The sequence below is a fragment of the Manacus vitellinus genome, unplaced genomic scaffold (assembly GCF_001715985.3).
Source record: "Manacus vitellinus isolate BGI_N305 unplaced genomic scaffold, ASM171598v3 scaffold_8_pilon, whole genome shotgun sequence".
Taxonomy (NCBI): Eukaryota; Metazoa; Chordata; class Aves; order Passeriformes; family Pipridae; genus Manacus; species Manacus vitellinus.
This window is the reverse complement of record NW_021940864.1, coordinates 5,249,017-5,263,589: the sequence shown is the minus strand read 5'-3', so window position 1 is coordinate 5,263,589 and position 14,573 is coordinate 5,249,017. Positions and strand designations below refer to the sequence as shown.

The window sequence follows — 14,573 nt, the reverse complement described above, 5'->3', positions numbered from 1 at the left end:
ATCTCAGCTGAAAAAATTGCAGAAAATTGCACATGACCTACCATCCTCTCTCCTCCTCCTGGAAGACTGAGCCAAGACTCGTGGAGGAGTGCCATCACATTTTGCTGATTCCCAGTTCACGCTCAGGGCTGTGTCTATGCCCAATTCCTCTGTGTGCTCAGCAGCTCGTCATCTGCCTCCAAGCTCCTCACCCCCAGCTTCTGCAGATGCCTGGCAGAGCCATAGAGGACAACTGTCTGTTGCCAGAGCAGCAACACAAATTTTGCCCACACTCTTGAGCATGGGTTTCTGTCTGTAATGCATATGCTGGATGTTGCAGGCAGTGGAGATCCCTTCCAGGATTTTGAACACTGCTGAACTTTGATGCACAGTCAGAAGTCAAATGAAAGCCCCCTGGGTCCATCTGTGCTAAGTCAAAATTTGGGAGATTTCAGCATGACACAGAGCAGTACTCTTTAGGCAAAAAAAGTAAAAGAGGTCGGTTTGGGGGTTGTTTGTTTATTTGTTTATCTTTCTATGTTTAAGAGTGCATTTATTTTATAGCTGACAGGAGATCATTTTTAGTGGCTTAAAATAACTTGCCAGTAGTAAAAAAAAGTTTCTCTCTCATTTTTTCATAACAAAGAGATGCCAAACAAATGGTTCCATGTTCAGAAGAGCCTCAGAGGTCTCTGCTGAATTGATCGACCGTGGTTCAAACCAGTGTGCAGCACAGCCACTGAGGGAGAAACAGAACAAGGAGTCAGGCCATCTGGAAGGTCTACAGAATCCCACTGGGGCACTCTACCATGGCTCTGGGAGAACAAGCTGGGAAAGGCTAGAGTTGCATTTTAATCTGTTATACGTGAAGGATCCATCTGCTCTGGAACTTTAGGGAAATCTATTGCCAGGATCAGCCTCAGACATTGCAAATGAGGTCTCTTCCAAAGGAACACCAGTTCTCCAGGGTAAGCTGGAGAAACCTTCAACTTTCAACCTTGAAAAATTCTAAGATGGGTGTATGGAATGCACAATTTCAGCTAGATTTCACTGTGACTGAGGGTCACAGGGCTTCCTAGCTATCCTCCTCCCTTTGAGCCAGTCTTCAGATGAGAGGACTAATTGGATGGACCACTTGGGGCTCCTTCCAGCTGTTTCCTGAGATATATTTGTATTCTACAAAGGGAAGACTCAAGCTGATGCCTTTTATAACAGCTTCAACAGGAGTAATTTGCATTAAAAACCATGTGGGGAAAAAAAGACCTGGCATCTTAAAAGGTTTCTTCTAATTCTGTCAGGTTGGTCAGTACATTTTCTGCCAGACAAGAATAGTTCCCTGCTGTGTGTTTTCTAATGAACTGACCACTGGTCTCTAAAAGAAGATAGTGAAATGCACTGTGTAAGCATCTTTTCAGTCAGCCTTAGGAGCTCTGAATGTATCTTTACTTTTTTGCTCATATAAGGTAAATGTTCATTCTACTAATTCAGACAGGCCTTCTGAGCTAAGAACCTTTCCACATAAACTTGCCCTTTGAATCACTATCATGTTTACCTTATAATATTGATTAAAACACTTATAATAGTGATTTTGAATAAATGTATTTTAGTGTGGTTCATTGCTGCAGCTTCACAAGGTGGTATTTCAATCTGACCAGACTTACCTCAGGCAGAGAGAGCTGGATGACTCCATTCTTGTCTTTATCCAGGAGATGGAACACTTCTGAAATGCAGGATAGGGAAGAAAAAACTTGGAAATAAACCAAGAGTTTGGCATGTAGAGAATCACTGTCTGACAAAATGTAAAGGTCTGGATTTTTGCCATGACCTGCTGGAAATCTAGACTGGTTCTGTAAGATTACAGCTGTTCTTCTTTTCTAAGCTGCTTCATGGGGCAGAATAGATCTAGAGCAGCAAACTAAGAGCTGGCAGCAGGACTATAAAATCTGATGTGGTAGCACCTGGTATGGTCTGGGGACAAACCTGTAAATCTGGTCTGAGTAAGGACTGTAAACAATAGATGGTACCATTTATAGGAGCTGGGACAATGTGGGAGCCAGAGCACTGACCACAAGTTACTGATGATTCTAAAGCAGAAGAAAATGGTGTTGTATGTTATGGAAACATGTCCATGGTCATTCAGACAGAAAGGCTTTTGCTGTTTCTCTGCTGATTTCTCCAACAGATGGACCCAGATACAATTTTGCTGGCATCCTGACTTTTCCATTCAGTTTGCTACATTCACAGTTAAAAGACACCAAAACCCAAAGTTTTCAGGAATTCCCCTTGGCTGATGAACAGAGGCACTTACTGAACAGGGTCTCCAAGCGGATCATACAGGCCACAAAGCCATCAAAGTCGATGGTCAACTTGCTGCAGGCGTAGCGGGTGACGATGCTGTGCTGCACCTGATCGTTGAGCGTGAAACCTGAAGGCAGGAAAGCACAGGAATCTCTGACACAGCACATTAATATGCTGTCTTTGATGTGACTTATCCCTGGGCTGCTGCAGCTGCAGGCAGACCTGGTTGAAGGTCAGAACTGTTCCTTTCAAAAGGCCTGTTGGACTCCATCACCTACCTCTGTGGGTCCTTTCCAAAAGGAATTGTGCCATTGTGCTGGGTGAAGAGAGGCATAAAGTTCTCCCACAGCGTTTTCTCAGACTGCATATTTCACATTGTTTCACAGCATAACCAGTCCTATGTTCCCCAGATAAACCCCTAATTAGTGAGTCTTGGCACTGCAGCTGAATAGCAGTGATTGCAGCAGAGCCAATTGCTCACATAACATATTGGGCTCTATTCAGGCCCATATTAGTGCTATTTCTGTCTCTGGATCATTCACATAAACTCCACTGAGCACAAGACAAATCAAAAAAACAGTGCTTCTCTCCATGCCCCCGAGCTGGCAAGCACTGCTACAAAAGTTAATAGTACACATCACAGAGGACATTGCTTGGGCATGCCTTGATCAGGCTTGCACCTTCTCTAGTGTAGAGAAAGGTGGTGGGAGGAAACGAAGAGAGTTTGGGCATAGCTCTGAAAGAGGACAATTAGGATTAGGAAATAATGAGGCCGAAAATAGAGCAAGTAATAATCAGATGGATAAGCAACGGTCACAGCATGGACAAAAGTATCAGTGGTTCATAATGCAGAACAGAGGATAGGGTTTGATGTATATAACAGCAAAAGATATAGCAGTATGTGACTCTCAGGAAGGGAGAATGGCACTGCCAGTGCTGTGATCTAGGTGACGGGAGAGAAGAAAAGCCGTTAAAAGTCTCCACTGTTCTTCCAATGTTTGGTGATCTGGCAGTGTTCCCGAGCAGCACACTCACCTGCCTCTCTGAGGGCATTTCGCATCTCATGGGAGTCCATGGTACCAGAGTAGTCCTTGTCCACTTTCTTATAGATTGCCTGCAGCAGAGGGGAAGAAGGGCATACGGAGAGGGCACTTCAGTGTGTGCCCACGCAGCAACGTGACGGTGTGGGCATAGGGAGGCAGGCTTGGGCTTTCCCAGCTGGGTCACAGCAGCAGTGAAGACATGTTAACACAAGGCTCATCAGGGGTTAGAAGCCAAAATGGACTAACCAGAGGGCTCCTCTAAGGTTTAACCTTGGTTTGCTAGTCCACTCTGCAGTCCGTGCTGTGCCATCCTCCCTGCTTGTGTAGTTAGATTAATGCCAGGTTAATGCCAGGACAATCATGCCCACCTCTGCTGTGTCCACAGTCACCATTGTGCAGACACAGCCTTGGGTTTCTGATGGCTGGGACAAGGGTTGCCCCTACCAGCCCAAGCTCCTACTCTTTGAAACATTAATGAGGAAGGGAAACATTTCAAGTAGCTGGCAAGCAAGGCAGACTGGGAAACATGTTCCCGTGGGCTGGCAGCCTGCCTGCCTTCATATTATATGGTGGCAGACAGGCCATTGAGGAAAATACCCATCATTTGGCAAACACTGTAAGAGAGAAAGTCCATTTTGCTTCATATTTCGGACACGATGACAGATGTTTCCTACTGCCAGTGTGTTTATTATCCAGAATTAGATGCCACCTAGACCTACAGATAATACTTGATTTGGGTCTCAAGGCTTGCTTTGCTGACAATCCCTAGGATAGAGCTAGGGCCTCATCAAACTCCAGGACAGACGCTCTGTGATGACCAGCATCAAGTATGGTGGCAGCAGGCTTGTCTGAAAGGGATGTCACACAAAGAAGGTACAAAATTGACCTTCCTTTAGATTGCTTGATTCTAGGTGAACTCCTTGGGATATTAAATGCTCTGCCAGAAAAATAATTCAGCATTTCTACAAGATTTAAAAAATAAAAAACCAGTTTTTTGTAGGTCCTAAAAATATGTTTCTTGTGTTTGCTTATGCCCAGCCAGCAATGCAGCATATTGCAACAGCAGAGATATGTTCATATGAGCTTTAATAGAGCAGGCAGCAGAGAGAGCTGTCTTTGCCAACAATGAAAGAGGGTTAATCTGTCTTTCCATAAGGAGAGTGGTGGGGCCAAGGAGAAAGAGAATTTGCTTGTGCACTGTTGAATGAGTGGTGTTTCAGAGGCCTGGAGCAAACTCCAGCTGGGAGAAGGAAGGCTTCAAAACATTTCTGCCTGTGATGGTTTAACCCTATCTCAGTTTTGGATGTGTACTTCAGAGCTGAGAGGAAAGGTGAGACAGTCAGAAATGTTATGTTACCAAATACTTTTGAATCTTCATCCAAAGTGTCTTGAATTCTAGAAGTCCCAAGGTGCCGGTCCCATCAGTCTGGGCCATGTTAAGGCATAGTTCAAAAATCAGGATTCCTCTATCCTTAACAAAACTGGAGAACAATCAGTTCTGATAAAAACATATCACCCATCACAGTGTCATCTTAATGCCAGTTTAGTTCTAATTTGTAATGCATCTCCATCTCCCACAGACATGCCCACAGCTTTACATTTGCTTAGCTAGAGGCATGCCAAGAATTTCTAGGCTATCTGCACTCTCAAGGAATGATATATGGGATTGCTAAATATATAAGTATGATTAGATCCACTCACATTTTGTACAGTTAACAGTAGATTAGAGTCCTCAGGGAAAAAAGAGACTGGCCTCACAATGGACAATTTTTAGAAACCAGAGGCAGGCACTGCAGGGGAAAAGAGAGTCAATAGGAGGCTAAAGTCTTCCTCCTTGTCCTTCAGGGCCTTGAACATCCCTTCCAGTGGGAAATTATGCAGGAACGGGGATCTGGAGTCCATGACGCTGTTCTTACTGAGTTTCCCATTAGCTTGGGGAGCCTGTGGAGTGTAGGGAATGGCATCACTTCTCCTAATGGCCAGTTATCCACAAGATTCACAGCTAATCCCTGCTGGCCTCAATATGACCATGCCATGAGACCAACATCAGCATGATCCTGGCAGCATGGCTTTTGACTCTCCCAGTGCACCTTCTCAGCATATCAAAGGAGCACTAGCACATGTGTTTGACCTCTCCTTTTCCCTTATTAGCTCCCATGTGTCCTGCCAGCTGAGCAGAAGGGAGGGAGGCACAGCATGCACTTGTAGCCTTCCCCCTCTGGAAGGCTCCCCAGGCTGTCTCTGCTGCTGCAAGCTCAGTGCTCCATAAGCTGGACCTGACTTGGAGACGGCAGATGAGGATGTGCTTAAAACCTGTGTCCTGACAAGCATCAGGTGCATCCAGCCAGAAAGTCCCTGTTTCTTCTCCCTCCTATTTTTAGGGAAAAGTTTAAGCAATGAGACATGCAGAGAAGGTGAGAGAAGCAGCTGATTGTTAAATGGTTCAGGTTTCTGCCACCCTGAGCTGATAGAGCTGCTTGGCTGAATTTTTTGCCTTCAGCCATGTAGCTGGACAACTGAAGTGTCAACTTAGCCCATCTTGTCAGGGAGTTTTGCAAAGGAGATCCAGAAACCTTAGAGGTGGTGAAATGACCTTCAAAGGATACGTCTAAAAGGCTGATCATCTCCCTGCAAGTGTTAATGTTGAATCCATCACTTTTAACATCCTTTCCTGTACAAAAAGGAAGTAAAAGTCCAAGTCAGAAATACTTTTAGAGAGATATTTTTCTGCAGTCAACCTTGGAGATGTCAGCCACCTTAAAATCTTGGCAGCAAAGCAAATGCTCTGCCATTTCTTCCACTATTTCCCTTCAGTTGATTAATATGGCTTCTCTTTTTTTTATTTTTTTTGCATAGGGGGAGGGAATGCTATTGGTTTTAGTGATGCTGAGCCTTTATCCACATCTCCCATGGTGGTTCCCCAAAGAAAGTACAGGGAACATTGTGCCTCTGCAGAACATCTTCTGGCAGCACTCGGAAGGGGAGCACCAGGTAGTATTACCTCCACTGCCCCCCCAACCCCATATTTAGATGTTCTACAAGCCAGGAGAAACTCAGCTGGGGGCAGACACAAACTCAGTTTTTCATCCCCCTTAGCTGATAGAGCTGGGGTTTGTCAGCAGAGATCCTGTTCCCAGCTCCATCCAAGGGGAACTACATAATGTTACTTACTCTTCGCCAAAACCCGGTTTAGGATAGTTTGAAGTTCAACTGCAGTCACTTCACAGTCCTGGACAGAAAGCAAGACATACTTTAGGTATCAACATAAAAATTATTTGAAACAAGTTATATTCATTTGCTGTCAGACATTCAGAGACTATTTCCCTTCCATGTCTAGGGCATGTAAACCCTTTAAGTTTTTTCTAACACTATATATTTACCCTCAGATATCAGAGGGAGAAGGTCTTCAAAAACAATTAATATTTTCTAGGCATTTAAGTGGAAAATAAGTGGTTTGTTAGGTGCTATAGTGAGATGACTCAGTAAATGGCAACTTTTTAACAGGTTTTGACTGAATAAAGAGGTTCAGGAGAACATTTGAGATTTTCCATGTGTGAAAACTACAACCAAACAATACTAAAATTGCCCTCTCAAAATTCAAAAAGGTCTTTTAAACTAACTAGACGTTTTCCCTCTCTGATACCAGTGGCCACCTGTTCATTAAGAGAAAATCTGATGTGACAGCCACAGGTTAGCTCAGCAGGGCTTTGTAGATACTATTTTTCAAATACAATAAATAGAGAAAAAGCTCAGCCAACAGTTTTCTGATTCCTGGGGCTAAAGAAAAAGGAAGGAATTGGCCAGCTAGGCAATTGTCAGAATTATATGATAACTCCACAGGTAATTTATTTCACCGTGGGATAATATTTTTACAGTCCTCACTTCTATCACCCCTGTTTTCAAAGTTATTCCCTGCCCTGCATTACTGAGGGGAAAAATCACATTTTGCACCAATAAGAGGAACAATGTAGAAAATCTTCTCCATTGTAAAATAAATTGAACTGAAGCTGTGAGTTAATAAAAGGGGAGAAATACTTGGTTTTTTTGAAGACCAGTCAGCAAAAGGAATTGGCAAGTCAAATATTTGCATAATCTTAACAGACAGGTCTTCATCTTTTTTGTTCACTTTAATCCACTTACCTCTCCAGAGAGCTTTTGGAACAGACTCTTGAACTCATCATCTATATCTTTGTTGTCAACACAAGGCTAGAGGACAGAGATGACCGAGAGTGTGGTTAACAAGGTGGTTCTAGAAAGCGAGCTGTGGATATCATAAAGACACTGTACAGGGGCATATTCACAGCAAGAGCAAAGCAGCACTTGCTCTGCAGTCCTGGCAAAACAGAGGCACTACTTAAATCATGAGCAGCCAGGGGCTGGCTTCATTTGAGAGTAAATACTTCCTAAGGCTGATGAAAAAGTTTTCTCCTTCTACCAAGATAGTTTTATAAAATAGCCACAGGGAAAACATTGCTGCACTCGGCCACAGCAATTCTTTGGAAGTCTGCTTCTGCAGTTTCTCTCAGGCTTCAGGAAGATTTTGTTTTTATGGAAAGGATCGTTCTGTGCCCTTCCCGCCTTCTCCTACCTGTGCTAGAGGGAAAGACAATCTAATGTGTTCCAGCCCAGTCTACAAGGGTGCAGTTTCTGTGCTACGTGACCCAGGTACATGAATACGAAACTAAGACATGGATATAGGAAAAGAACTTCCAAAAATAAAAAATATTTCTCCTGAGCATAAAAACATACTGTAACTCCAGGTCAGGTAAGAAATTAAAGTCTTGCTCCTGTTTTACCCTCCATTATGAAGGAAAAGTCTACCAAGAAAAAAAAGAAAAAGATCTGCCCAGTTAAGTCATCTAACCTCATATGGTTTTGCAGACACCACATCACCCATCATCCTAAGGAAAAAGAAAAGAAAAAAAAATAAAACAACCAGAAATTATGAGTCTACTATAAAATCTTACCTTTAAAATAACTAGCAAAACAAATTGTTTGACTATAAGGTGTTAACAAATGCACAGAACAAGCCCCCAAGTTTCCTGCTTCCCATGCTCCCCATCCCCCATCTCTGTTTGCCCCAATTCTTCGAAGATATTTCCCCTGGGAAATCCAGCCTTGTTGTTCTTGTCTTGCATTCAGACTCTTGTTTTTTCCTTCAATGGCTGCTATTGATACAAACATTTTTAAAACCATCTCCTCATCATCATGCTCCCAAATTCTGCACTCTTTAACTGTGCACAAACCTGAGGGATCTAGTTACCACCTGAGTGCTTTGTGGAGGCCATCTGAAGAGCCATCTCTCTCTTCCATGGGTGTGTGTGTCACATATGGTAGACTAGGCAAGAAAATTGGTCCTAGAAATGGGCCTATTTTGCTGGCTAAGAGGAAAGATTGAGCACAGAGTGTGGGTGCAACATCCAAGCTTTTCCTTCATGTGCCTCACCAGGAAAAGAGGGGGCTTTACAGAGAAGGTACCCACCGTGTTTTAGTGCATTTCTCAGCAAAAACTCTCAGGCAGAACTCTCCATTTTTGTAAGGCTCAAAAGTGGACGGCACAATGAGATACTCTCCCCGGGGCAACTTCATGCGGCAGGAGACTTCACGCAGGTTCATATAAGGATCAGTCCGGGCTGCTGGCTGGTGCCTTGTGAAGAATGCACGGCTTGCATGAATCTCTGTGTCATTCTCCAGCTATGAGAAACGTGTTTTTGTTAGGAACCATTTGGCAATTCCCTGGTAAGCCAGTCACCGTATTTAGATTTCAGCGCTTTAAAGCCAGCTCAAGTTTTTCTTCACGTAAAACAATAAATCTGTGAGTGATGGCACAAAGATAACCAGCAGGGTTCTGTCATGGGAAACAGGCAGAGAATTAGAAAGGGCAAGGATCTTTCTCTGTAAAGATTGTCTCTTCACATGCCTTGTTACAATTGGTAATATAAAATAAATAGAAATATCATAATGTGTGCTCATACCTGATCAAATTAGTACACTGTAAGTTGTCTGTGTCCTTGAGCATTTTTTGCTTTCATAGCCTGTTTGTTTCAGAATATTTTTGAGCAACTTATGGTATGTAATAAATCTCCTAACTGCACAGGAATTGCAGTCCCTGATATTTTTAAACAGACAGAAAAAAAATAGCAAACAGGACAGAGTAGTAGTCACAAGAGTGAGACTTTTGAGGCCACATTAGATGGTTTACCCAACTTCTATTAGTTTTGCAGAAAACAGTACTTAATTTTTCCTTAATACCAATATACTCTTAAGGAAGTGAAACGTTGCACAGCTCATAAAATAAAACACTGACATAAGAAGAAACAGTAGTGTAAGAATAACATCTCTGCTATAAAACTCCTATTCATGACTTTTGCTGCACAAAGATGTCTTTCAAAAAGTGTGATTCAATGACACAAGAAAAGTGCTATGTGGGATACAGGGTGGGAAGCATCGCATAGGGATAAGGTTTCTGTCTAAGACCAAAGCATACAAAGATGTTACTAAACATTGTATAATCATCAGTTTTTCCACTGTAAACTGTAGAGAAATATGCATTTTTTCCTCTTTTGTTCTGAAGGTAAGATCAAATTTGGTATTTATTTAACAGCCCCATCCTTTCCCCTCAGTCAATATTAAGCTAAGTAGAGCTGCAAAGATTAAGAAGACAGATCCATGTCTTTTTCAATATATAAAGTTGATTTTTCCTTTGCATTTGCAAGGTTGCTAAAAGAACACACTTAATTGCTACATGGCCACACATTCATTTACTGAGAGAGGAAAAGGGCTGAAAAGACAAAGAAAAATTGGCAGCATAGGCTGCTGGACCTCAGTAATGAGTATAGGCTATTCCTCCTGCCAGACACCCCTGGGGTCTCTTTCTTCAGCAATGAAAAGTCTCCTTGACTCAGTATTGACATCTGGGAGGATTAGGGAAAGTTGAGCAGGGTTTATTCATTACCAGGAGCCCTCAGCTCAGAACTGTAAAAGGAATGGATCCACAGAGTTTGGTATTTCTTCTAAACAACATCGGCTACATTTTAGAGTGCAGAGATCCTGTTCTGCCTTCACCTGAACTAAACAGACAAATTCTGACCTCTGTTATACAAACTTAGTGGAAACCAAATTTCAACAAGTATAAATGAGGTCAAGATTGGGAGTCAGATATCTGTAAAAAATCCTTGTGCCCCAGTCCCTTGAAAATGGTTATTCAGAACTTGAGCCATTGGTCCAGTGAGATGTCATTAGTAAGGAAGAAGTCTTCCTGGCAGCTAAATTCTCCAGTGCAACAGGAAGTGCCCATCTGGAGGCTAGAAGTCTTCAGCAGAAATTACATACCTCTTGAGGAATCTGAAAGGAAGGGAAAGAGCCAGTATTAAAGGGCTGTTATACCCCTGCATCTAAAAGTAGGGGAAAAAAAGTTGGCTAAAGCCTTCCTCAGACACATTTTTTTAATTTTTATTTACAACCACATATTATAATATCAGATATACTTGAAGTTCTATCTTGTCCTAGAGCTGTTCCAAAAGAAAAACAGAATTTTCATCCAGAGGAATCTATAGAATATTTAATTGTTTTTCTCCAGACATGGTGCTGAATTACACTGATGGTTGGAAATATTTGAGTAAGCCTTTAAATGCTCAGTCAGGAGGGTCAACAAGTTAGCCCCACTTTGTTAACAAAAAACAGAGAATTTATTACAGCAGACCTAAAAGCTACTAGTCTACTGTTACTGGAATATGATACTGGAATCAGCCTGAGGATGATGAGATTGTTGTGAGGCAATTATAACAAGTAGCAACTTTCAAGATTTAGCCCTTCCTAAATTAACTAAATTGCTATGTTAACTTGTATCTCCAAATATAAGGTAGCATTTTGAAACTAATTAAGTCATCATGAGAGCACAGATTCCAGTGAGAGCCAAAGAGAATGTCCTACCAAGACCTGAAAGAGCCTTTAAAAATATCACCCATACAGTGATTGTGGGACTCGAGTGACCCCTAGAGACCTCAGGTGCTGTCCCCTATAATCAGCAGGGTTATCAGAAGGAGGGAGCTGGATGACAGGTACACTTATTGTCGGTAGGCATTTTGAGCTACATGACTTACAAAAGCATCTTAAGACTCGCTTAAGTGACTTAAGAGTCTACGATGGATGAGATCACAGAGGATGCAGATGGAACAGATTAGGTGCAAAGCACAGAAGGTTCTTCAGCATTGTATTCAGTGATACAAGCAGACATCCATAGTGTGCAAATTCAAATGCCAATAGGTGAAAGTGGTTGGCACCATGGAGGTGGCAGCCCCATGTGCTCAGTGAGAACCAGGTGTGCATGAAGACACTTAGGCACCAGGGAAAACCTTTCCTAGTTTTGAACCATTTTGCACAAGATCTATTAGCAAAAGTCAGCCATTCCCACCTGCTCCAACCTGTGCTGGCTAACGATCTTCATCCAGTGGAATCTATACAACATCTAATTGCTTTTCTCCACATATGATATTGGGAATGATAGTACTGGTTGGAAATTTTTATGTTTGTTTCTCCCCTCTCACATCACAGAAATTAGAGGTTACACTGTAGATTTTTTCCCCCTACATTATATTTTCAGAGACAGAAGCAACACCAGGAAAATCAGGAAAAAAAGGCCCAAAATTACTGAATCAGAACAATAGCATATGGTAGACAATGAATCAAAAAAAAATTAATAATAAATTTATTAATAATAAATTTAATAAAAATAATAATGAAAAAGAAAGTGACTACTGAGTGGTAACAATAGGCTGTAATCAGAAACACTTATCTGGAATTGCCAGGCACCCTGACCATGCCCTCATTCAGATTTTGTAAGAGAAGACTCTCAACGAGACTGTAGCTAAATTATTGCCTCTAGTTTTTACATTGCCATCCTGTAAAGTGGGACAAAAATTGAGCCTAGATTTATTTGAATCTTTCTATATTATGTGGGTCAGGAAGACAGGGGAGAAGAAATTGAATAATTTTTCAAAATCCAGTTCTTATTGAAGTTTGGTGCTGAATGTCAAGACATAACACATTGTTGATTCCTTTCCAACGTAACACAACAGGGAATAAAGCCTTTAAAATCAGGAACAGACTTTACCTGATAGAGTGAATAACCAATACTAAGCAGACCTTCTCCCATTCTCTTCTGTCTCCTGCGGTTCTTCTGCATTAAGCCCACCAGTATAGTACAGCATGGCTCATTCAAACTCCCTTCATGGTCATCATCTGGTTCATCCAACCGGATCTTAAACTGGGGATTGGTCCAGTATGTTGCTAAGAATTCCCAAGGCAAGACAAAAAGGAGAAGACTTTGTTGTCATTGCAGCAAAGATGGCTGTCACCAGATCTACAGAGAATATCTCTTTGGAAGGACTTTTGCCTGGAGTTTCTCCAGTTCTTTCCATTGAGGTATATGGGTTTATGTTTTCACATCTACGCTGAGTATCCATTGGAGCCATGGGAAATCAAAGCACCAAAGTATTTCCTGGGAACTAATGACCAGCTGGGAGGAGCCGTTAATTCCAGACAGTCATTTATCTCCAGGAAATGTCCTTGGCTCAGGGTGTTATTGTTGCAAGAGGGCCAAATGCCAGACAGCCTCTCCAGAGGTCTAACCTGAAAATGAATGGGAAACAACACTGCCACTGAACTGTGTTACTTTCCTGGCCTGCCCAACCCTCCAGAGGATTACTCCAGCCAGTAGCAAAAGCCATGTAAGCAGGAAGAGCAGGCAGAGGAAAAAAGAAGAATATAGCCACAAATTAACTGCTTAGTGGTAATCCCCGATGAGGAAATAAGTGTGAATTAGATCTCCATTTAGACTGCCAAGCTTTTGCTTACAGTCTAAACCCCACAGAAATTGCTGCTGCTCCAAGCCCTTCCCACCAAAGCTCCCTTCAGCTCACAAGCATTTATTTTTCAAATGTTTTGTTTGGGATTTCATCAAATGCCCATTTGGCTGGGTCTTCACCTTGGTAGTTCTGGCAGCCCCCAGCAGTTGAACCCCGTCTCCACTGTCCATTAAACAGGGTCAGGTCCCATTTATTGACCGTGTTGCTTGTCAGCGTGTCAGGAGACAAGTTGCAGATCTCAAGGCGGGAGAACTGTCTTTGAAAATCTGCAAACGCCATCCTGGCACACAAAAAGACCAGGGTTAGTCCATCAACCTGCAACAGATGAGGCAACTGCAACTGGGCACCTCTCCAAACAGGGTAGCAAAGGTTGGTACTACAGAGCTGCCCAAAGCCACATTTAATTGAACTCTGGAACTCGGAACTGGCTTTTGGGAAACAAAATTACCCACTCCCTAAATGAGGTGTATCTTCTGGAGACAGTCTTTCTCAGTGGCTGTTACACATTATGGGCTCAGTCATACCATTTTGTCATCCCCAGCTGGGGGAATCCCCCATGGATCATGCTTCATAAGTAAATTCACTGAAACTGGTGAAACAATATGTGCGAGGAGATTCCATTTAAAGGGAGTAAGACTTGGCCCTTGTGAAAGCATCACTCTGTAGGAAAGCAGTCTCAGTTTGGTGTTTTGCTTTAGTCCTATCTTTGATGTTTGTTTTCACCATTCCTAGTAGGTTTGCATGAGTGACAGACCTTGATTGCTTCATGCTGCAAGCAGAGGTCTATTCTCATTTCCCAGTGCCTTATGGCCCACATCGCTGATTGCACTGGAAAACAGTGGCCATTTATCTTTCAAGTCTAGGACAGAGTGATATAGGTTCAGTACTGATCCATATAATCAAATAACTGGGATAGGATAGGCTTTCTATTAGGTCTGAGTAAACAGACTCTTCCCAAGCTAGTAATCTGAACTTTTTCATTAGTGTGTTGCATTTAGGCAAAAAAAAAACAAACCCAAAGCTCAAAATGTAGAGCAGCTGAGGTTCATTCTTGCCACCTCATTAATTTTATTACCATCTGGTCTCTATATTTTGGATAAGCACCGAGTTATGCAAGCTCTAATAAAAGGTAATATTTGAATAAAAAGGGAGATAAATAAGAGTCTAACAATGCACACATGTCATTATTAACCCCCTTGGTGCTGGCAGTTTTTCTCCATCCAACTGAAAGGACTGCCTAAAGCACAAAAAATGTCCAAAACAGTAAGCTAAATGAACAATTCTCACCAAAACTCTCCATCATCTACTTGCTTATCCAGAGCCTGTTTTTGTTTGGGATCAACATAATTCCATTCAGGAGCACTGCAGACAAAGCACAAAAGCAAGC

General features: G+C 42.3%; 1 protein-coding gene across 2 annotated transcripts in view; it reads right to left on the bottom strand.

The window, feature by feature from the left end:
• Positions 1 to 539: 539 nt before the first annotated feature.
• CAPN8 (calpain 8) overlaps positions 540 to 14,573 on the bottom strand; it is a 29,803-nt gene continuing 15,769 nt past the window's right edge. The window contains exons 8-21 of one of the 2 annotated variants that reach the window (XM_018085028.1): positions 14,474 to 14,548; positions 13,306 to 13,466; positions 12,433 to 12,608; positions 10,653 to 10,664; positions 8,803 to 9,014; positions 8,185 to 8,221; positions 7,461 to 7,526; positions 6,492 to 6,549; positions 5,927 to 5,991; positions 4,678 to 4,746; positions 3,313 to 3,391; positions 2,288 to 2,404; positions 1,641 to 1,699; positions 540 to 718 (exon numbers count right to left, since the gene is read on the bottom strand). In XM_018085028.1, the coding sequence (XP_017940517.1) occupies positions 695 to 718; positions 1,641 to 1,699; positions 2,288 to 2,404; positions 3,313 to 3,391; positions 4,678 to 4,746; positions 5,927 to 5,991; positions 6,492 to 6,549; positions 7,461 to 7,526; positions 8,185 to 8,221; positions 8,803 to 9,014; positions 10,653 to 10,664; positions 12,433 to 12,608; positions 13,306 to 13,466; positions 14,474 to 14,548 (1,210 nt within the window). In that variant the 3' untranslated portion in view covers positions 540 to 694. Of the gene's footprint in view, positions 719 to 1,640; positions 1,700 to 2,287; positions 2,405 to 2,625; positions 2,675 to 3,312; positions 3,392 to 4,677; positions 4,747 to 5,926; positions 5,992 to 6,491; positions 6,550 to 7,460; positions 7,527 to 8,184; positions 8,222 to 8,802; positions 9,015 to 10,652; positions 10,665 to 12,432; positions 12,609 to 13,305; positions 13,467 to 14,473; positions 14,549 to 14,573 lie in introns of those variants that run through there. The other variant, XM_029965040.1, reaches the window with a different exon arrangement.